Source organism: Capricornis sumatraensis, chromosome 4 (genome assembly GCF_032405125.1).
Source record: "Capricornis sumatraensis isolate serow.1 chromosome 4, serow.2, whole genome shotgun sequence".
Lineage (NCBI taxonomy): Eukaryota > Metazoa > Chordata > Mammalia > Artiodactyla > Bovidae > Capricornis > Capricornis sumatraensis.
In genome coordinates this window covers 141,641,416-141,666,350 of record NC_091072.1, presented here as the reverse complement: position 1 = coordinate 141,666,350, position 24,935 = coordinate 141,641,416, and the positions used below count along the sequence as shown (strand labels likewise).

Below are 24,935 nucleotides of genomic sequence, written 5' to 3'. Positions count from 1 at the left end.
AAAAATCATCAAGAAAAAACAAGCTAACAGTATATTAATTTTATATAAATATTTTAAACTTATAAATTTTTTGTGATATGTCTTCACTATTGGTAAGCAATACTGCAGGCCAGTAGTGCAACAAATGCTTAATGCTTTTGGCATTAAGTGGATCAAGAAACATGAGAATATTGTTAAGACACAATGTGCTTCTGCCTACTGTAAGGCCTTACAACACAGAAATAAAGGCTTGTTTAATGTCACCTACCAGAAAAAAGAAACAACCTTTTTGGCTAATGCTTTAGTATTTATTATCAGAAAGTATTTTAATATTTATTATTTTAACACCTGAGTGGAGGGTAGAGGGGACTCCAGTGCAGGCAAGCAAACTAGAAGCCTGTGTGTAAAAGGTGATGAAATGATTTGAGCATAATGTAGAAACATAAACAAGTACCTACAGTTAAGTGGTCCCTATCAGTTCACAAATACGAAAATCAGACATACACTCACAGAAACATTCTTAAAGCACCAGTCAATACAATGATCGTCTTTTTTAAAAGAGAAAGGAAGGAAAAAAAGAGACATCATTAGCACTTCACTATATAGCACTGCTCTCTGAGGAAGTTGGTTATAAATCTCTGGTAAACCTATTTATTTTTTCTTGCAACTCTGGACAACAAAAATGAAGTCTGAAACCCAAAGCTCCCTATTAATTTTCTCTGGTTTCCCCAATCCTCAAACCTAGCTCCCCAACATATCCAGCACCTGGTTACATCACCACTTACCAAAAGGAGTGAGTGAGAACCTGGTCTAAGTCATCTCCACTGAGGGAGCAGAGAGCATAATGGAATGAACACTTTGAGCTCTTCCCATAAGATTCACGCAAAACACAAGAGCGTACTATGCCTTACAGTGCTACGTGATCATTTACCAAACCCCTATTTTTAACTCCCAAATGTACTGGAAACATACAACCCAGGTAAATTTGAAGTCTTCCAGAAGAGAACAGGGCCACTACAACTGTAATTTAATGTTTTCTTATAGTCCCAGGAAAAAGCACCTTTCATTTTTAGGCATGACAGAAGAAGCGGGGAAGCTTTCTAAAGAGAAGGGGACTAGCAAGGAGCATGTGACCTAGACTAGGTCAGACGAGCACTAAGGATAAGTTGATTACTTGCGAGCTAGCAAGTAATCTAAGAAAAGAGAGCATTTTTAAAATTATGTATCTTCCCAAAAGTTTTATTCGACCTACTATCAAGTAAGGCAAGATGAAAAGCTGGGGTCACAGCTGCTCCTATAATCACTACTTGTCTCAGAGTAGGAACCTAACAGTTTTTCTTCCTCACTTATGCAAAACTGATTTAGATGGACAGCTGTGCTCTTTCCTTAGTTTGCCATATACCAGCAGTTTTAAATAACAGTATCAGCTCTATTTCTCAGATGCATCTGTAAAAAAAAAAAAATTTTACACTGTAATTATAATTAAAATTACAAATGCACTGAATGCTCAATTAGGGAAACTTCATCAGAATCTCCAGGGGAAAAAAACAAGGGGAGGTCTTTGTGTGTATGATTTGGTAGAAGGAGATGTATCACCAACCCTAAACAATCTGTCAAAAAGAGAACAAAGAGCAAATAGCAGTTGTGTTCCAATAAATCTGGAAGAAAGCTGAGTGCCAAAGAATTGATGCTTTTGAACTGTGGTGTTGGAGAAGACTCTTGAGAGTCCCTTGGATTGCAAGGAGATCCAACCAGTCCATCCTAAAGAAACCAGTCCTGAATATTCACTGGAAGGACTGATACTGAAGGGGAAACGCCAATACTTTGGCCACCTGATGTGAAGAACTGACTCATTGGAAAAGACCCTGATGCTGGGAAAGATTGAGAGCAGGAGGAGAAGGCGAAGACAGAGGATGAGATGGTTGGACGGCATCACCGACTCAACGGACATGAGTTTGAGTAAACTCTGGGAGATGGTGATGAACAGGGAGGCCTGGCGTGCTGCAGTCCATGGGGTTTCACAAAGAGTATGACACGACTGAATAAGTGAACTGAACTGACTGAAACCTGCAAGAAGAGAAGCAGATCTGAAAGGAAAGTTTAAGGATGATGGTGCAAGTCAAGGAAGAAAAAGGAAGTGAGAAAGCAAATGACATCACATATATTAATATATATACACAGCTCAAGAGGCCAGAATTAACCCTAATTTTTAGATCCTACTGCACTTCCCACAAAATAAGAAAATAAATCCTGTAAAATATTCTATATTGTTATATGATACGTATGCATTTTTACTCTTAAACACTGTCATTCAGAACCTCCATAAATTCCCACTTCTCTACTTGAATCTCTCCTCAACTTCTTGTGATTTCAAATAAATTTCTCTAAATAAAGTAACCTAATTTCAGCCACCTCATGCGAAGAATTGACTCACTGGAAAAGACTTTGATGCTGGGAGGGGTTGGGGGCAGGAGGAGAAGGGGACGACCGAGGATGAGATGGCTGCATGGCATCACTGACTCGATGGACGTGAGTCTGAGTGAACTCCGGGAGTTGGTGATGGACAGGGAGGCCTGGCGGGCTGCGATTCATGGGGTCACAAAGAGTCGGACACGACTGAGCGACTGAACTGAACATAGATAAGACTTGAAAAATTCCTAGAAAGAAATCAATGTTTTATTTACAATCTAAACAGTCATAATAAGCTAAGAAAGATAAGATCAAATATGGAATTTTTTAAGTCCCTATGAAATAAAAAATCACGTTCTCTTCTCTAATGTAAACTATGTGCTCCTGCCTTATATGCAGACAGTCCTCTGGGACACATGGGGCGAAACTGTTTTTCTAAGAGTAGTAACACATATACACTCATGGAGAGTCCAGGGCGGATCAACAATTCGCAGTTCGTGAACTGGAGGGGAATGGTGTGTGATCTGTACCCCAGTGATGCTCATGGCCTGTCTGAAAAGTAAACTCAGCAGCACCGCACTCCAGTTGCTAAAAATTCCAACACTAAGGTGGATTTAGAGGGGGTGGGGGCAGTGAAACACTAACAACAGGGAAAATATTTGCATAGTCAAGTCTATGCAAAGTTTTCTATTAATGGAAACCAGCTGCAAGAGCAGAAGATGGTTTTCAGGATTTAAGCCCAGTGGAATGAGTTTTTTTCCTATTCCAAGATTCCAATCTGAAACGAAGGCCCTTCATCTCATTATTCCCTGAGAGTCCCTGTCACTCCCAAGAATTACCTTTCTAAAGTAACTGCTCTATAGCCCAAATTATCTATTACAAGATGTGTGCCGTGGCTTTGAAGAGACATTCAAACCTACACCTTATATAAGTCGTCATGTGTTCTCCAAAGAAATACTGTGATCAGAACTCTGTTTTAAGTATGTGACCCACAACACCTCTAGCAGAGCCCAATTTAAAGTTGTAGAATTCAGACTTCACGTTCATTATCAGGGATTTTCACCCTTTACAAAACAAAGTAATAAAATATTCACATATGGTGGCTATTTCCACCATAATTCTATTCTGGCTGCCCAACTTAGTTCTCTGATTTGTTAAATATTTTCCCTCAAGCCCTGGCTAATTAATTTTTCTCCCACATAGCTCATAAATCAATTTTAAAACTGTTTGCATGTAACCATCTTAATATATACCACCACCTTCCCCAACACCAACAAAAAGTATGCTTTGTTTTGCTGACAATGACTACCAGCTCAGTAGCAAGCTTATTTAACATCTGATTCACGCAAACTGCCCCTAGGAAATTCAAGCAGTGGTTTTACCCATAATGAGAAAAATCATTCACATAAGCTTTTAAGACTAGAAATAGATGAACATCTATTTCTCATGCAAGTTTAACTCAAAAATCTTCTGATGAGTTGGAAGAAAAGATGTTAATTCCTAGAATCCTAAAGGTTGATTAAAATACAAGAAACCTCTGGCATCCCACTGAAGAGACAAGAATATCTGCGTCAGATCACCATCAACTCAAAAACCCTTATAAATGTGGTTTTAAAGTGAAAAAGCAAGAAACAAACCTCAATTTTGTCTGTTTTGGCATCTCCCCAGTATATTTTGCCTTCATCATAATCCAAGGCTAAACCATTTGGCCAACCAAGAGAAGTGTTAACCAACACTACTCGATCAGAACCATCCAAAGCTGCTCGCTCAATTTTCGGGATTTCTCCCCAGTCAGTCCAATACATGTACCTACAGAAGTATACAGAGTATGAGCTAAAAACGGATAATAAACTGTAAATTTCAGATATCCTAAAGGTGAGATCCAACCTTCTTTTACATTGGTTACCAGTTAACATCTACAGAAGGAAAAACAAGTTAAGACTTAAAACATACAAAGAGTCCATTTAATACATTTATAATTGCAGTGTATAAGCCTTGTAAAAATTTTTTTCAGATAAAACAGTGTTTTCTAGGAGTGATAATGAAAAATGCCTTCCAATAATGAGATTCTATGTTTAGGTTTTTTTGTGTTCCTTACCAGGAACAATCTTCTCTCTCTTGCTAGCTTATCATCTCTGACAAAAAAAAAGGTTATCCCAGTAGTAATATTCAGATGGAAAACCAATTTCCCCAAATAACTAACTCTCCTCGTTGCGCTGGTTCTTACGGCTCCTGAGAGTTTAAGGGGCTCAAAGGCATTGGTATGCACTGAAGTGTAATAATTTGCCATTATGTTCACCCTCAGGATGAATCTCATAGTAACAAATAACACTGATGAGTATGTAGAAAGCTGTGTTTCCCTGGATCATGATCAGGGTGTAATAGCCCCCCGAAAAAGGAAGACAGACCAGGCGTATAGCTGCATGTCCTGACCAAGTTTTAGAAATCAGGCCATTCATATATTTAGGGACATTTAAAAAATACATATTCTTTACCAAACCGTCCTAGAAGTACTGAAAATGAGATGAAATTAAATTTTCTAGGGGAAGAGAAAGAGTTCTGAAAACAATTTCTCTCCATATTTTTCATGGTCATGATGCAACCTTGGCAAAATCTGCAGCCAACACCCAAAGTCAGCAAGTATGGACTTAATTTAGAAAGCAAACGTATTCAAAACATTCAAGGAAAAAAACTAGCAATTCATTCACTTGAGGTTTTATTCCAATCACTGTATTCTAAATATGCACAGTCATTAAATAACTATTTATTGGAAAGCAACATATACTTCACGTTGTTTTTGTCAATGTTTTGGGTACCTGCGGAAATAGAAACCCCTGGCAAAATTTTCTGTCAGCAGAGCCTCTTACCCAACCATGGGATCTAGCACAATAGCCCGGGGTTCTTCTAAGTCCTCTGAAATCAAGATCTTCCTCATGGTCCCGTTGAGCCTTGTCACTTCTATCCGATCAGTGCCAGTGTCTGTCCAATAAAGATTTCGGGCAACCCAATCAACAGCAATACCATCAGGATGGGCAATTTGGGCAGTGACCACAAACTGACTGCCAGATCCATCTATGAAGGAGCGGCGTATGGCCCTCACTTCATCATCAGTCCAGTAGATATAGCCTTCCACGGGATCATAATCTATGGCAATGGCATGGCGGATGTCTTCTAACTGTAGAACAATGTCAGTGAAATCTGGTGTATCCAAAGAAATGCGTCTCAAGTCTGTCCTTCGGGCTAGAAGCAGTAATTCAGTGGCACCTAGAACAACAAAGTGAAAAACAATGAAGAAAAAATGGAAACCCACAGGCCAAATTTAGTCTCTAAATAAAGAGTGCAGAACTTTTTCAGGAACTGAGAAGCGGGTATAAAAGGATACTAGGGTCTATTTAGGGTAGAACAGAAAGTAATACAGTAAAACAGGAATAGCTGGACTAAGAGGTCATGCTCTGTAATGGCTGAACTCTCCAAATCAACTTCTGATTCTCTCTCTGGCTTCATTCATTATATAGCCCCTGGAATTAACAACAGCCACTTAAAGGTGAAATGAATATAACTAAGTAATGTCTAAGAAGCTAAGCAGCTAAATATTAGAGGAAGTATAGGATATAGGTCCTTTGTTCAAGAAAGATGTTTAAAAAGGTAAGGAATCCAGAACAAGGATCTTCTGTGACTAATGAGAATGTTCTAAAATTGGATGGATTGTGATGGTTGCACAACTCTGTAAATTGACTAAAAATCACTAAATTATACACTTGAAAAGGCTGAATTTTATGATATGTAAATTACCTCAGAAAAGTTGTTTTAACAAAAAGAACTATAGGGCAATGTCTGACAGAACTAAGGACAAAAGAAGCTATGGAGGAGGAAACAGCAGCAGAAGAGAGGGAATGTGAGGGGAGGTAACCAAATAAATGTGACCCAGGGGATAAAGGTGAGAGCTTTGCGTGTAACAGAACCAGATTCAAGCAGTTACACAAAGTCAGGCAAAACACCTCGTCTCTCTAAGCCTGATATCTTCGTCGATATCTCATAGAATTGCTGAGAGACTTAGAGGAAATAAATATAAAACTCAAAAATGTACCAAATATATAAGTACTCAATAAATACTAGCTAATACATTATTTTCTAATAAACTCTTATATTTTATTTCACTGAGTTTTTAAAATCAGATTTATTTATGAAGTGTTTTAAACCCAAAGCAGCAATCAATACAAGTACAGCTCAGAATGAGAACATTAACTCAATCTTGTTTTTTTTATTTTAAATGTTCAAGTCAACCACTAGCAAAAAATCATCTAACATTATATAAAAGTTAACAAAAAGACAGCAAGCAAGTTGACACCTGAAAGAGTGAAAAAAGATTCCCAACCAAAGAAATGAGTCTGAAAGAAAATACTGATATTAAACTTCAAGCATTAATCTGGAATTATAGTAGAAAAAATTAAGCAGAGAAGAAGCTCTCAGCATCAGCTTTTTGACTCATGGATTAATTATAAATAAACCCTACCTTGGAGAGAATACAACCCTAAAGGCCACAGTGGGCACCAAGTAGGAATAACTTCATAAAATTCACTGCCTCCACTAACTACCAAAAGGAGCCAGCACCATAAACTCTTCAAACAAAGAAGTCTTAGAAAGTGAAGCTGTTAATTTGGCAAGGTGATCAAAACAAAATAGTTAACTTAAGGCTACTACATGCCAAATGTATTTCTGAAATTAAGATGCTCATTAAACAGGTACATTTGCACTGCTCTAAGGCTGTAACAGACCACTATGGCTAAAATAAATCCACTGTTTTAAAGTCAAGCTACATTTTTTAACAAAAAAGCAACATTACATAAACCTTTTGTTTTAAATTGAAACCAAATTATTGTTTTCCATGGAAACCTCTCACAAGAATCAGCCAGTTTCACCTCTGACTAGGAGGATAATTTATCAATGCCAACTCATGACAAATATCCTGCACACCAACTCAATCCCATCTCTCTGACTCCCTGATCCCCTTGCCAGGAACTCTAACCCACTCCTAAATAAAGGCTTATACTTTTCAGAGTTAGATAAAGAAGCCACTGCTAAATACAACAATTTTCTTACCAGGTCTTGCTGGTGGCTAGAGAACCAGATGGTGATTCATAGGGTTAAGAATGAAGAACAACATTCTCATTAAGAAGAAAAATAGAACTGGCATTCTCCCAAACCAGAAGTACCTTGAAATGTCCTAAATCAGAACATTTCTCCTACATGCCCTCTCTCTACAGGGGACTCAGAGTAAGGAGAAGAGGCAGTGTGGTGGTTAAGGATAGCAACAGGTTGCTTTGAGCAGAACAATGAGGAATTCTTTTCTTCTTCTGAAGGCACTTCTCTGTTGTTAAAAGGCAATTAACAGTATCATTCAATCATTTTTCAGAAAACGGTCTATCCCATGATAGTCTTTATAATTAAAAGTTTAATATACATCTTTTCCTTGTAACGGTTCTTTATTTACAAATGTTACCTGTTAAATATATATTCTTTATGAGAATATTCATTTCCACAAGAAGCAACTGTGATATTCATGACTTTGAGATCTGACAAAGAGAAATGGCACCTATTTTTTTCCCAAAAAATTGCATGTTAAAAATTCAGCTAAAATACTAAAATAATTTATAAAACAACATTCAAGAGATGCCATAAAATGCAAAACACTCCTATTATATAAGCAACTGTGAAGACTGAGGGATTAAGTGACTAGTCTCCCAAAGCGCTGTAATTTACAGAGCTTATTATAGAGAAATAAAATAATCATTACTATCTAGAATTCTTTCTTCTTGGCAACCAACTTCTTACCATCTTTGCAGGTTTTTCCATTCTCCAGGAGTGTGACCCCAGTTGGGCAAGCACATTGATAAAAAGGCTTGACTGGAGACATCAAACATAAATGGGAACAACCACCATTATCAATTCCACATGGATTTGTAGCTGTCAAATATAAATCACACTGGTTAATACCAATGATTATGGATGACTTCCTCCACTCTAGGTACACAAAGGTTAACGACCATAACATGAGCACCTCTGATAAACCAAATTATTACCAAATGTCATCTGGGTGCTTGACAACCAGACCATCTGCAAGGAAGGGAATTAAACAGAGAAAAATCTACTTAGCATTCTGTATCCAAAAAGGAATACACAAGAAGTAAAGCAGGCTGTCCCTGCCCCAAAAGAGCTTGCAATCTAGCCAGGAAGCCAAAATTCATGAACAGTAATAATGGAAAACAGTACAGAACAAAGAAATTGAGATCTTGCACATTCAGACTGTAAATGAGTATGGAGTCAAATGGGAAATAAAGCACTAAAGGATTGAAGAACTGAAGAAAAGCTCCATAGCAGATACAGGACATGGCAGAAGCCTTGAAAGACAGGAAGGACAGATAGGAGGACAGTCAAGTGTGGTAAAACCACATGAATGAAAGCCTGGAGGCTGTACACTGTGTGAGATTAGTAAGGTGATCGAGTAATTGAAGATTAAGATTTGACTAACAACAATAAAACCTGAATGAGCACAGAGAAGGGAATGTCTGTGGTGGAGGCCTTGAGAGTCAAGAAAAGCTACACTGTGGAAAGATTTACATGGAAAAGGTAAGCATAATGGATTTTAAAAGGGGAAACTTAGAACCAGAGATTAATTAGAAAATCTGAAGCAACAATAGAAAAGGATGGATTTAAACAATATTCAGAGAAAAATCAACATGGAAACAAAGGTATGAAAGATAAAAGGCAGTATCACATATAACTGCAAATTCTCAAACAAGTAAAACAAAGGATCAACAGTGCCATTAAAAAGCCGAGAATGATAAGAAGACATTTATACACGTGAGTAAACACTTTTTTTTTTTTACAAAAGAGTAACACAAACATTTTAAAAAATTTTTATGAACTCATGATCACAGGATTCCAATATGACACTCTCAATATTTGACTATCTCCCCTTCAGTAGAAAGAGCTAATACAAAGTAATGCATAATCCAAAAGCCCTGCACTTTTGGCTCTGGAATACAATCAGAAACACACTCAGACACACGTCAGACATTTATTTACACACAAGTGCCAAACACTTAACATTCTCCTGCAAGAAACTATTGTCAGCAGTCACAGTCCAAATCATTATACAGGGCGACCAGAAACAGAAGAAAAAGGAGGGGGAGACACACACAGAAAAGGGATAGGCACGTACTTACTGAAGCAACCCGAGGCACTTAAATGAACCAGTTACAGTAATAGTTGCATTAACTAATAATTAACAGGTTCCACTCAAGGAAAGTGTCTGTTTCTAAACATACAATGGACGAAATCACTCATTAGTGAGAAATAATATGAATACAAAATGTATTTGCACAGAATCTTAATATATGAGCTATCTCAATTTTCTTTCTCTCTCTCTTCTTTACCTTCATAACCCCAGACTAAAACAAAGGGCTGAGGTGGTCTGCAGCGATAGATACTAAGCTACAAATGGTTTAGACTACTGTCTTCCTTGAATTTTGACATCTTCCCAATTTTTTATTCCTTTCCACTCTGAATACATCCTCTCTCCTCTTGCCCCCTCAGTAAAGCTAGACATCAGACTGCTACAAAGCTATTCCAACTTGCAATTTAAAAATCAAGATCACTTACCATTTGGCTGCCTCTGTTGGCTGAAGACATGTATATCCATGGGAGAGAAGATGTTAGAATGGATTTCACGCAGACCCTCGCCAGTGTACTTGTTGCAAGCCAAAATGGAATGTGTATTCCAGTCAGTCCAGTACAATGTGTCCTCAAATAACGTCAGGGCAAAAGGATGTGGAAGGGAACCTTTAACCACCGCCTGCCTAGTAACCCAAAGAGAAAAGCGCAAACATTTCTAAATTTTCTTTTTTAATCAAAACTTTATCACTCCCACTGAAATGGTCTTGTAGTCCACATTAACACATAACAAATTCTGGATAACACATATCTTAAAGTCAAATATACCCATGAAAAATAGAGAGTAAATTCAAATTTATTTGAATTCATGGTGTGCAAATTCCCCAATCAAGAATGGTTTCTAGCTTGGCACTGGGTGCCAGGCACACTCCACACAGGTGAGCGCTAACACACAGGTGAGCGCTAACACACGAGCACTGCTGTCAATTCCCATCTCCCACCCTGCCACATGATTCATGTCATCAGAAGGAGAAAGGCAGCAACATGAAAAATCCCAGGGTTTAAAGATGCCACTGGGAAGTAGTTTTAATTAGCAGTAAGTTTCTCCCTTCTTCATGTGGAAGAACAAAGAATCTGAGCCTGTTTCTTCAGTCACTTTTATGGGTTTCATAAGTGAAAAGTAAACACATGCACATGAGGCTAGAAAGTCATTCTGGGAGAGCTCTCTCTCTGCAAACCCCAGATTAGCTTCAGCAAATAATCATCTTAGCTGGCTTTCTGCTCTACCGTTACTTCATCTCCTCAAGCCAGGGGGCAAAGAGGAAGCCCAACCACTGGCAGAACGTGTTCAAGAGACAAAGCAGATCCCCAAATTCACAAGCAATCCTAACTATCAGGAGAGGTAGAGAGCCTGACCAGTACTCAAGATACAGAACTTTGCAGTCTCATGGAGAGTTATGTGATTAGTAAATAAGAAAATTCTTGAATAATGAATAAATCACATTTAAACCACAGTAATAAATCAAGAAAATAAACGCTTTGATATTTTCATAATACCAAATCTTAATATTTTCATAAATCACTCAGCGAGGAGAGAAAGAAGAAAATGTAAGCAATTAAAGAGAAATAAAGGAAAACACACTCAAAGACAATCCAACTTTTAGGTCCGTAAGGTTATCTGATGATCTCTAATACCTAACAGACCACCAACACTAAATTAAAAAGCAGTAAGATCATTTTCAAAGAGTATCTCAAGGCTGTATATTTTCACCCTGCTTATTTAACTTCTATGCAGCATACATCATGAGAAACACTGGACTGGAAGAAACACAAGCTGGAATCAAGATTGCCAGGAGAAATATCAATAACCTCAGATATGCAGATGACACCACCCTTATGGCAGAAAGTAAAGAGGAACTAAAAAGCCTCTTGATGAAAGTGAAAGTGGAAAGTGAAAAAGTTGGCTTAAAGCTCAACATTCAGAAAATGAAGATCATGGCATCTGGTCCCATCACTTCATGGCAAATAGATGGGGAAACAGTGGAAACAGTGTCAGACTTTATTTTGGGGGGCTGCAAAATCACTGCAGATGGTGACTGCAGCCATGAAATTAAAAGACGCTTACTCCTTGGAAGGAAAGTTATGACCAACCTAGATAGCATATTCAAAAGCAGAGACATTACTTTGCCAACTAAGGTCCATCTAGTCAAGGCTATGGTTTTTCCAGTAGTCATGTATGGATGTGAGAGTTGGACTGTGAAGAAGGCTGAGCACCGAAGAACTGATGCTTTTGAACTGTGGTGTTGGAGAAGATTCTTGAGAGTCCCTTGGACTGCAAGGAGATCCAACCAGTCCATTCTGAAAGAGATCAGCCCTGGGATTTCTTTGGAAGGAATGATGCTGAAGCTGAAGCTCCAGTACTTTGGCCTCCTCATGTGAAGAGCTGACTCACTGGAAAAGACTCTGATGCTGGGAGGGATTGGGGGAAGGAGGAGAAGGGGACGACCCAGGATGAGATGGCTGGATGGCATCACTGACTCGATGGGCGTGAGTCTGAGTGAACTCCGGGAGTTGGTGATGGACAGGGAGGCCTGTCGTGCTGCGATTCATGGGGTTGCAAAGAGTTGGACACGACTGAGCGGCTGAACTGAACTGAACTGAAGATCATTTTCATCTAAGCAGAATTAGCATGAGTTATCATTCATGGAATGATTCTAGCCTAAGGTGTTTAAAATTTGAGCCAGATTTTTAAATAACTGAATTCAAATTAGAATGACTAGTTTCACAAACTTTCTATTTTAAAACCTCACAACTATGCCAGCCATCACCACAATTTCCTCCTCTCATTTTTCTTCTCACTTCCCTAGCATATTACTTTCTCTCTCTTTTCCCAGTAACAACTGTCACAATGTCTACTTCTGAAGTGGACTTTCTTTCACTTTTTAAATGAACAGCTTTATAACATTTATGATTGTTACTATGTGAGTGATATCATATAGTTCAAGTTCAAATTTAAATAGGCCTGCATATTTTACAGTTAAGTATCCCAAAATTCATTATGGTAAAACATAAACAGAGAGAGTTCTGAGAAGCTGCCAAGAAAGTAAAGTAACATGACTGAGAAATATAAGTAATACTAAAGATGAAATTACTTAGGCTTTCATTAGACATCTTAAAGTATCAGAAATTACATAATCAGTTCTCTGAAAGACTTTGGGGAGAAGAAATGAGACAGAACTGAGTTCAAATGTCCCCCTGCAATTACAATAGCTTATTTCCACAAATTCCTCACCTGTTATTAAAAGATGATAATCTAACCTGAGTTACTGTGAAGATTAAATCATAATATATGAAAAATCGTTTAGGCATTATGCTTGGTACTTAATAAACATTTCATAGATAGCTCCTCAACTTTAGGATGTCTGTTTTCAGTATTTTAGTATTTCTGATTCAGGGATAATACTTTACAATTTTAGTAAACATTTCATGTGCTAGTTTTTAAGTCAATAAAAAGCTTACTAGAGTCAAATAAATACTAGACTTTGGCTTATTTATATTCCCAGGAGCTCACACAATACAGTATGTATGAATTAGTTAGATTTATTACACACTCAGTAATGCCTGATCAACTGAAACATTTTAAATTAAATATGAAATTAACAAAAAGCACAGCTAAGATGGCTATCACGCATTGTCATATTCTTTGGTAATTTGTCTAGCCAATGGTGATCTGCTCCTGAAAGTACAGGTTAGTGTACATTGTCTTCACCTGTCTTCCCTGTTGTTGGGATTACTCCCCTGGAAACTCAAGTGAAAAGGAAGAGTTGATCATGGATACTGAGAACAAATGTGGCAGGCAAGATTGAAGCCCAGTTCTTCAGTAGTATGCCTCAACTATAACAGGAATTAAAAAGTGGATCCCTACCATGGGTACCAAAAGAAAGAAATCAAGACCCCAAGTGATGTCATGCTTCAGTGCTGGCAATCTCTAAGCATCATCTTCTCTACCTGTCCATCATTTTCTTAAGAGTTCACTCTCACCGGTATCCCAAGTACAGGTGTGCACTTGCTATCTATCTCAGATTCCACGGCTGACAGGTGCCTCTTTCAAATTCTGCACCAACCAGACTTAGCCTTTATAAAACACCTGTGCACTTGTATTCATTTTCTGTTTCTGGACCTCCTCCCAGAAAGTTGACCTCCGCCCCTGACTCAGAACTCCCCATGTGTGTAGGAAAAAAATCTTCTTAATTACATCAAAATACTACTATGATAAATTCTGCCATCTGAACCTAACCTTAGAAGAGAGTTTCTCCACATCACAGTGAGGTTTTCATAACACCTAAAAATATGACAACAGCAGTAGCAGTACAGTGTTTGAAAAAATCTCTACAAGTCTTTCATAGGAAAGCAGAACAACTAGGAAGGAAAACCAAAACCTCATGGACAACACTTACAATGAAGACAGATAAGAAGGTATTACCACAAAACCCTAGACACAGAAAGGAAAACTACCAACAGCTGTTAAGATCTGATTAGCATCAGCACTTCTGCAGGAGGAATCAGAAGGAAAAAAATAGGGCATTTGGCAGATCCAGGCCCAGGAGAACACGCAAACAGATAGCAATGGAAAGCTTCACAAACCAATCTGAGAATAGCAGCTGACAAGGGATGGTTCTGGCCACTTGGAGAGTGAGTGAATACAAAGACTGGATGGATGGTACGAAAGGGACTGGCATACTAACAAGGAACTCTCTCACTGACCCAACAGAGCTCCCTTCCAGACAAAGGCCCAACCTGACCATACACTACTGGGAACAGAAAGACAGTGAGGATGACAGTGCAAGAGAAATAATGGAAAATAAGGTGCAGAAAAAGTGGCAGAAGGAAACAGAGCCAGGAGTTCTCACAAAGCAAGCTGCCAACTTTTCAAACACACATACTCAAGACTTCTGTGAAGTGAATGAAGTTATGATAAATTCTGCCTTCTTCAACAAGTTCCAGAAAAACAATTTCATGTGAAAATATAAAAATATATTAAGATCAAGCCCTATTTTAAAAGTTAGTATTAAAGGGACTTCTCTGGATGCCCAGTGGTTAAGACTCTGTACATTCAATTGAGGGGAACAGGTTCAATCCCTGGTCAGGGAACTGACATCCCACAGGCCACAAACATGGCCAAAGAAATAAAATAAAAAGTTAATATTAAAAACAAAAAGAATAAAGAAAATAACATCCCTAAAGACAATACAAATATGCCAGAAAAACTGGCTCTAGAACAAATAGTTCACAACCTATTGCAATATTTTAAATTTTAAATGCTTGAAAGTAGTATACTAGCGATAAAATAACAAAAATTCATATTTAAAACCTCAAACTGAGGTGAAAGAACTAATGAAAGAAGTCACTTCAGAAGTCAGAAGTCAGAAGTCACTTCAATGAATTATCAACTAGAAATAACACAAGAGTGAATAAACGAAACAGATAAGGAAATAGAAACAGCTGGTGAAAAGAAAGAATTTTTTCTTTTTTAGTGATTTTTTTCTGTTTTATTAAGAAATAATTAACATACTGGGTTGACCAAAAAGTTCATTTGGGTTTTTCTGCAAGATGTTACAGAAAACATCTTACATATTATTATACATATTGTGTGTGTGTGCATATATGTATATAAAAGGCAAAGGTTGTTAAACTGGGTAAAACTGAGAAAGATTCAACTGTATGCTGTCTACAAGAGACACACATACCCAAAGACCCAAATTTACTGAAAGCCAACGGTAACCATAAGGGAGATGAAGTGGTCTATCAGACAAAACATACTTTCAGACAAAAAAAAATATTACTAGAGCTAAACCAGCACGTTTTATGATGACAGTCGAATCATCAAGAAGATACAGCAATTATAAACATACACAAGAAAAAACAGCCCCAAACAAATGAAGCAAAACCTGACAGAACTGAAAGAAAAAATAAGACAACAGTAACAGTCTGAGATCTCAACCTCCTATTTTCATTAATAGGCAGGACAACTAGAGGATATGGGACTTTGAACATTAGGACAAGTATCAATCAATTTTAAAACACTGAAATTGTACAAAGTGTACTCTCTAAGATCCTGATCAATGGCAAAAAAAAAAAAAAAAAAAATCACTTCTTTCCCCCAAAGTTCAGAAACAAAGCAAGAATGTCTTCTATTCAGCAGAGGGTCTAGTGAGTACTATGAAATAAGACTAAAAGGCAACCAGATGGGAAGGGAAGAAATAAAACTGTCATTATTCACAGATGACATGATTCTGTATGCAGGGAACACTAAAGAATTTAAAAGAAAAAAAAGCCTCAGATGTACTTAATTCAACAAGGTTGCAGCATACAAGATCAATATACAGAAATAAATTTCTACGGACTAGCAGTGAAAAATGGAGAAGGCAATGGCAACCCACTCCAGTACACTTGCCTAGCAAATCCCATGGATGGAGGAGCCTGGTAGGCTGCAGTCCACAGGGTCGCTAGGAGTTGGACACCACTGAGCGACTTCACTTTCACTTTTGACTTTCATGCATTGGAGAAGGAAATGGCAACCTGCTCCAGTGTTCTTGTCTGGAGAATCCCAGGGATGGGGGAGCCTGGTGGGCTGCCATCTCTGGGGTCACACAGAGTCGACCACAACTGAAGCGACATAGCAGCAGCAGTGAAAAATACAAAAAGTGATAACAGCCAACCAATATTTAGCAAGGGAACCAAAAACAGCCAATGGAGAAAAAGCAGTTTCTTTAATAAATGGTGCTGAGAAAAACGGCAAAATTGAAATTTATTAAATAATTTCTTCATACCACCACAAAAAATAACCAAATATTCGGAAGTGAATTAATAGAAGACTATAAGACATCATACATAAAGTGGATCACAGATCTAAATGTTAGGAATTAAAACAATAAAACTCTTAGAAGAGAAAAGCATCAATCCTGTGACTTTGGTTTAAGCAAAGATTTCTTAGTACTTCAAAAACACTTAACAAAACCAAGAAAAGCTAGTAGATTGAAGTTTTATTTCTAAATATTTCCAATGAAGAACTTGTATCTAGAATACATAAAATTCTTACAGCTGAATAATAAGAGAAATAACCAAATTTCAGTTCAGTTCAGTCGCTCAGTCATGTCCAACTCTTTGCGACCCCATGAATCGCACCACGACAGGCCTCCCTGTCCATCACCATCTCCTGGAGTTCACTCAGACTCAGGTCCATCGAGTCAGTGATGCCATCCAGCCATCTCATCCTCTGCAGTCCCCTTCTCCTCCTGCCCCCAATCCCTCCCAGCATCAGAGTCTTTTCCAATGAGTCAACTCTTCACAGGAGGTGGCCAAAGTACTGGAGCTTCAGCTTTAGTATCATTCCTTCCAAAGAAATCCCAGGGCTGATCTCCTTCAGAATGGACTGGTTGGATCTCCTTGCAGTCCAAGGGACTCTCAAGAGTCTTCTCCAACACCACAGTTCAAAAGCATCAATTCTTCGGCGCTCAGCTTTCCTCAAAGTCAAACTCTTACATCCATACATGACCACTGGAAAAACCATAGCCTTGACTAGACGGACCTTTGTTGGCAAAGTAATGTCTCTGCTTTTGAATATGCTGTCTAGGTTGGTCATAACTTTCCTTCCAAGGAGTAAGCATCTTTTAATTTCATGGCTGCAGTCACCGTCTGCAGTGATTTTGGAACCCAAAAACATAAAACCTGACACTGTTTCCCCATCTATTTCCCATGAAGTGATGGGACCAGATGCCATGATCTTTGTTTCCTGACTGTTGAGCTTTAAGCCAACTTTCTCATTCTCCACTTTCATCAAGAGGCTTTTTAGTTCCTCTTTACTTTCTGCCATAAGGGTGGTGTCATCTGCATATCTGAGGTTATTGGTATTTCACCCAGCAATCTTGATTCCAGCTTGTGTTTCTTCCTGCCCAGCGTTTCTCATGATGTACTCTGCATAGAAGTTAAATAAGCAGGGTGACAATACACAGCCTTGATGTACTCCTTTTCCTATCTGGAACCAGTCTGTTGTTCCATGTCCAGTTCTAACTGTTGCTGCCTGACCTGCATATAGGTTTCTCAAGAGGCAGGTCAGGTAGTCTGGTATTCCCATGTCTTTCAGAATTTTCCACAGATTATTGTGATCCACACAGTCAAAGGCTTTGGCATAGTCAATAAAGCAGAAATAGATGTTTTTCTGGAACTCTCTTGCTTTTTCCATGATCCAATGGATGTTGGCAATTTGATCTCTGGTTCCTCTGCCTTTTCTAAAACCAGCTTGAACATCAGGGAGTTCACGGTTCATGTATTGCTGAAGCCTGACTTGGAGAATTTTGAGCATTACTTTACTAGCATGTGAGATGAGTGCAATTGTATGGTAGTTTGAGCATCCTTTGTCATTACCTTTCTTTGGGATTGGAATGAAAACTGACCTTTCCCAATCCTGTGGCCACTGCTGAGTTTTCCAAATTTGCTGGCATATTGAATGCGGCACTTTCACAGCATCATCTTTCAGGATTTGAAATAGCTCAACTGGAATTCCATCACCTCCACTAGCTTTGTTCGTAGTGATGCTTTCTAAGGCCCACTTGATTTCACATTCCAGGATGTCTGGCTCTAGGTGAGTGATCACACCATCGTGATTATCTTGGTCATGAAGATCTTTGTTCTATAGTTCTTCTGTGTATTCTTGCCACCTCTTCTTAATATCTTCTTAATATTTTAATACCTTCTGCTTCTGTTAGGTCCAGACCATTTCTGCCCTTTATCGAGCCCATCTTTGCATGAAGTGTTCCCGTGGTATCTCTAATTTTCTTGAAGAGATCTCTAGTCTTCCCCATTCTATTGTTTTCCTTTATTTCTTTGCACTGATCGCTGAGGAAGGCTTTCTTATCTCTTCATGCTATTCTTTGGAAGTCTGCATTCAGATGCTTATATCTTTCCTTTTCTCCTTGGCTTTTTGCTTCTCTTCCTTTCACAGATATTTGTAAGGCTTCCCCAGACAGCCATTTTGCTTGTTTGCATTTCTTTTCCATGGGGATGGTCTTGATCCCTGTCTCCTGTACAATGTCACGAACCTCCGTCCATAGTTCATCAGCCATTCTGTCTATCAGATCTAGGCCCTTAAATCTATTTCTCACTTTCACTGTATAATCATAAGGGATTTGATTGAGGTCATACCTGAATGGTCTAGCGCTTTTCCCTACTTTCTTCAATTTAAGTCTGAATTTGGTAATAAGGCGTTCATGATCCGAGCCACAGTCAGCTCCTAGTCTTCTTTTTGTTGACTGTATGGACCTTCTCCATCTTTGGCTGCAAAGAATATAATCAATCTGATTTCAGTGTTGACCATCTGGTGATGTCTATGTGTAGAGTCTTCTCTTGTGTTGTTGGAAGAGGGTGTTTGCTATGACCAGTGCATTTTCTTGGCAAAACTCTATTAGTCTTTGCCCTGCTTCATTCCACATTCCAAGGCCAAATTTGCCTGTTTCTCCAGGTGTTTCTTGACTCCCTACTTTTGCATTCCAGTCCCCTATAATGAAAAAGACATCTTTTTTGGGTGTTAGTTCTAAACTGCATAGAACCGTTCAACTTCAGCTTCTTCAGCGTTACTGGTTGGGGCATAGACTTAGATTACTGTGATATTGAATGGTTTGCCTTGGAAACAAACAGAGATCATTCTGTTGTTTTTGAGACTGCATCCAAGTACTGCATTTCAGACTCTTTTGTTGACCATGATGGCTACTCCACTTCTTCTGAGGGACTCCTGCCCGCAGTAGTAGATATAATGGTCATCTGAGTTAAAGTCACCCATTCCAGTCCATTTTAGTTCGCTGATTCCTAGAATGTCGACGTTCACTCTTGCCATCTCCTGTTTGACGACTTCCAATTTGCCTTGATTCATGGACCTGACATTCCAGGTTCCTATGCAATATTGCTCTTTATAGCATCGGACCTTGCTTCTATCGCCAGTCACATCCACAACTGGATATTGTTTTTGCTTTGGCTCCATCCCTTCATTCTTTCTGGAGTTATTTCTGATAATTGATCTCACTTGAATAGTGTCTTAAATATTTAACTGAGCCTCATGTGAAGGAAGACCGAACTCAACTGTATTCAAGAAGATTATAGGCAAAACAGATTAAAGGAAAGTTAATAATGTATCTTCTGGAGTAGAGGCAAAAGAGAAGCATAAAGGATCCTAAACCACACTGGCAAAATCTGGTATTACTTTGTCCAAAGTAACCATTTTCTCCTGATTACATAAAGAATACATGTATGTTCACTAGAAAAAAACTGGAAATAGAAATACAAAGTGTATCTTTCCATTCCTTTAGTAGGTGCACGTGTACAATGTGTACATGTATATACACAAACACAAGCGATTTCCAAAGGTCAAGGCATGGAAAACTGGTTTCTGTTATAAAGAGCTGAGGCACAACATGAAACCAACTAAGACAGTACAGGAAACCAACTAACCAATGGAATTTTGAATTAATAATTTGGTAAAAATTCATTAGCTCTAAATCACAGTCCCCAACAGGATGAAACAAAACAGCTGAGCCAAAGCAAGAAACAACTGAGGCACCCGCACCAAACCATGAATAAAGAGCATTTACAAACCATGAATAAAGAGCATTTACGACCCATCATTACTGAGCTTCTTCACAGGATTATATGCAGTGGCCCCAAGGACCTTGTTACATCTTAATAATGATTAATATGCCCTGAAGAAAAAACGGTTATGTATTCTGAAAGACTCCACTGTCATCTTATTTAAACAACATCATTTTTTTTTTAAAGAGAGTCAATTTCTGTAAATGCTCAGCTTTTAATACATCATAATGACCTGTCTTCATTTCATAATGTATTGTAAAGATTTTCATATTATTAAATATTGGTTTCATATTAACTTTAGAGGCTATATAACACTGCACTGAACGTGCTATAATTAAAAAACCCATATTTCCAACATTATATATTAAATAAAGCATCTTTAAACATAAACATATATTTTTTTAAATTATATAATCATCAGTTGACAAAAATTTTTTGACCACAGTCTAGCAGGAACCTAACTGTATTTCTCCTGAGAACATGGTTCACTACCCACTGTATTTCAGTGTTCTGCTCACACCAAGAAGTCTGCTGATACCATGATCCTGGTTATTCTCTGGCACCACTGAACTCACTCACAGCCAGCTTTAACTACACCTCTGATCTTTGCCTAACATGTTCAATCATGTCAAGTTTGGCTGCCATAAGGTGCGTGTCCTTTAGTGTCTGGTATATTCAGTATTTCCCAGAGATGCTAAGAGAATCCAGATGAGGCCCATCTTCCACCCTATCCCACCTGCCTCTCACCAGCCTCACCTTCAGCCCTCCATCCTAGAGTTGTGGTTATTACTGTTTATGTGGGTAAATCTCTTCAATTTGCTTCTGTGGGAAGCAGATTCTTCACAGGCTCAGTAGATGACCAACCATGCTGATCTGCCTGGGTTTGAGGGTGTTCCTGGAAACCAGGCAAACAGGGATGGCTGATCAGGAGCAGCTCGGACTGGGACATCCCTCAGTCTTGAAGAAATTCTTCAACATATCTGGTATGTGGTTGTTGTCTCTGCCTAAGTCTCTAGCACTCATGCAAAATACCCCTATGTTTACAGTCTATGGCTTTAACAACCATTAACTTGATAATGGCTATAAATCTAAGTCTCCCTCTGAGACGACCCTGCTGAGCAGCAGGCTCATCCATCCAAAGCTCCCCAGACTTCATCATCATAGTTTTCCATTAGCAACTCGAATGCAAATGCAAACTTGTCCAAATTTGAATTCAATCTCATTCTCTTTCTACATTTAAAAAAAAAAAGGAAGGAAGGAAAAAGAATCTATCTTCCTTTCCAGAATCTTCTATCTCACTGAATGGCATTTCCATCGAATAATTCTGAAAGAGATGGGAATACCAAACCACCTAACCTGCCTCTTGAGAAACCTGTATGCAGGTCAGGAAGCAACAGTTAGAACTGGACATGGAACAACAGACTGGTTCCAAATAGGAAAAGGAATATGTCAAGGCTGTATATTGTCACCCTGCTTATTTAACTTATATGCAGAGTACATCATGAGAAACGCTGGACTGGAAGAAACACAAGCTGGCATCAAGACTGCTGGGAGAAATATCAATAACCTCAGATATGCAGATGACACCACCCTTATGGCACAAAGTGAAGAGGAGCTAAAGAGCCTCTTGATGAAAGTGAAAGAGGAGAGCGAAAAAGTTGGCTTAAAGCTCAACATTCAGAAAACGAAGATCATGACAATCTGGTCCCATCACTTCATGGGAAACAGATGGGGAAACAGTAGAAACAGTGTCAGACTTTATGTTTTTGGGTTCCAAAATCACTGCAGACGGTGACTGCAGCCATGAAATTAAAAGACGCTTACTCCCTGGAAGAAAAGTTATGACCAACCTAGACAGCATATTCAAAAGCAGAGACATTACTTTGCCGACTAAGGTCCGTCTAGTCAAGGCTATGGTTTTTCCTGTGGTCATGTATGGATGTGAGAGTTGGACTGTGAAGAAGGCTGAGTGCCGAAAAATTGATGCTTTTGAACTGTGGTTTTGGAGAAGACTCTTGTGGGTCCCTTGGATGGCAAGGAGAGCAAACCAGTCCATTCTGAAGGAGATCAGCCCTGGGATTTCTTTGGAAGGAATGATGCTGAAGCTGAAGCTCCAGTACTTTGGCCACCTCATGCGAAGAGTTGACTCATTGGAAAAGACTCTGATGCTGGGAGGGATTGGGGGAAGGAGGAGAAGGGGACTGCAGAGGATGAGATGGCTGGATGGCATCACTGACTCGATGGACGTGAGTCTGAGTGAACTCCGGGAGATGGTGATGGACAGGGAGGCCTGGCGCGCTGGGATTCATGGGGTCGCAAAGAGTCGACTGAGCGGCTGAACTGAACTGAACTGAAGCCATTCAAAGCAGAAACCTAGGAGCCATCATAAACCATCAGGGAGCCACAAGCGGTTTGACAGGATTGGGAAATAGCAGACAAGGGCGGAAGTGGTAAGAATATTGTCTAAAACAAGGTAAATAAATGAGATCATGTAAATTACAGTGAAGAGATTGTACTTTTCTGGAGAATGATGATGACTAACTGGAAGACTTAACGAAATGAAATCATTAGTCTTCATTCTCCATACAACTACCAAAGGTATTTCTAAAAGACAAATCCATCCATGTCAATCTGCAACTTCAAAATCTCCAGTGACTCAACACCTACCAGCTAAAATTCAAATGCCTCATTTTAGAATACTAGACCCTGTGTGATCTGGCTCTTAGCCAGTTCTCTACACTTGCCTCCAACCATCCCTCACACTTCCAACTGCATTTGAATAGGAGGAACATTGACAAACCAAAGCATTAATAACCTTCATAACTTTAATAACCATAACTTGAAAACCTGACTCTAGTCATCAGGAATTTAAAATTTTTCACAGAAAGAGCTTTTATATTCCTCCCGGTTTTCAGTTTATTATCTTTCTTCAGTGTCTGTCAAGGCCGGTTAAAAGTGTGTATTTATCCAAGATATCCAAGATACCTATGTCACAAAGTCAACTAACCATATACATGTACGCTACCTTCTGAACCCTATTCTGTTCCACTGACATCTATCTAGGCTCAGATTTAGTACCTCATTGTTTCAACTACTCTGGCTTTACAGGAAGCCCTGAAATCAAGTGCAAAGTCATAGTACCTGAAGTCCACAGTTTACCTTAAAGATCAGTCTTGGTGGTGGTATACACATATACCTATCATTATCCTACAAGTTTTTTCACTGTCCTAAATTTAAATCCGCTGTGCCTATTCATGCCTTCACCCACCCTCTTTTCAGTCTTTTTTTAACTGAAATATTGATACAGTTGATTTACAATATTCTGCTAGTTTCAGGTGTACTGCAAAGTGATTCAGTTCTATATATGTAACATACATCTATATATATTCTTTTCAAGATTCTTTCCCACTATAAGTTATTACAAAATATTGAATACAGTTCCCTGTGCTATACAGTAGGTCCTTGTTGGGTATCTATTGTATATATAGTAGTACGCGTATTTTAATCCCAAACTCCTCATTTAATCCCTCCTCTCGCCCCTTCCCCTTTAGTAAATTTCTTTTCTATGTGTGTTTTAATCTCTAAGTTCCCTTATCATCTTTGCAGTTTATCTGTTCAACAACCCATGTTATTTGACCTATATGTCAGAATCTGCTGATGCATACCCATGGTACAGTCCAATGTTTCCCTGTCCTCTACTTTTCCCACAAATTTGCTGCAAATACCAAGTCTGATCAGACTCCTAATGAACTGATCCTTTTGGCAAGATAAAAGGGGGTGACGCTCTTTTCTTCCATCAAATAGTCTGTTCTTTTCCTTATGAAGCAGCCACTGATGTTCAATGCCTAGACTGAACAGTTCACTGGAAGTAATAAAATGCTGATATTCTAATTATTTCTCATTTACTAGCTGGAATAGCTTTTTTATATCTACTAATTTGTTAGCTACTGGTAGATTCCTATAGAAAAGGGGGGATAAATTGCTGGATTCTTTCTCTTTATTACCAACATTCAAGCTAATGAACTGGTTGGTTCCCTTTCATCCTCTGAAAGTAACTACTTCCTTTTCTTAAAAATAAGAAAATAAAAGAAAATCAGTATGAACGCAAGGATTTAAACAAACTTGGTGGGTTTCAATCAATCTCTGACCAAAGAGAGACTTTTCAAGTTATTTCTCTGGGCTTTACAAAATGACGCTAATAGCCTATAATAGCTTCCATGCTATCCACTATGATATAACATCCCAGCTCAACTTGGATATTTCCTGTAAGAGACTTAGGGTTAACCAAATCATACCTAAGGTATGATTTCTTTTAAGGTGGAACAATTTTCCAAGAATGCAGTCAGGGTGGGATTTTTCCCCCCTTAGTCCTCATCAGTGGTCATAAGAAATAAACATACATATTTCTGTGTATTTTTATAACTTACAATAACTAATGAGCTCACACCAGTATTCTCAATTAAAACTCAGAATTATCAATTTCTCTTAAACTCCACAATACTACATCTATACATCTTTTCTTCCACTTAGAGAGTTCTACATATTTACTGGCATTTGAATTAATATATCCAAAAATTACTCACTTATTTGATCCAAAATTAAAAATATTTATACCAATACACCAATGTAATTACTATAACGGGTTAAACAAAATCTCTGTATATAGTACCTGTACTTCTCACTCTGATTTTTTATTTTACTCCATTTTTTCTTTTTTAGCTATGCTGCAAAACATG

At 38.4% G+C, this 24,935-nt stretch overlaps 1 protein-coding gene across 5 annotated transcripts in view; it reads right to left on the bottom strand.

Annotated features, from left to right (window-relative positions):
* Window positions 1-24,935, bottom strand: part of LRP6 (LDL receptor related protein 6) — a 160,697-nt gene that overhangs the window by 64,116 nt on the left and 71,646 nt on the right. For all 5 annotated transcript variants that reach the window (XM_068969967.1, XM_068969968.1, XM_068969970.1 and 2 more), the window contains 4 exons: window positions 10,051-10,247; window positions 8,221-8,352; window positions 5,256-5,652; window positions 4,026-4,197 (listed from right to left, as the gene is read on the bottom strand). In XM_068969967.1, coding sequence (XP_068826068.1) covers window positions 4,026-4,197; window positions 5,256-5,652; window positions 8,221-8,352; window positions 10,051-10,247 — 898 coding nt within the window. The remainder of the gene's footprint in view (window positions 1-4,025; window positions 4,198-5,255; window positions 5,653-8,220; window positions 8,353-10,050; window positions 10,248-24,935) is intronic.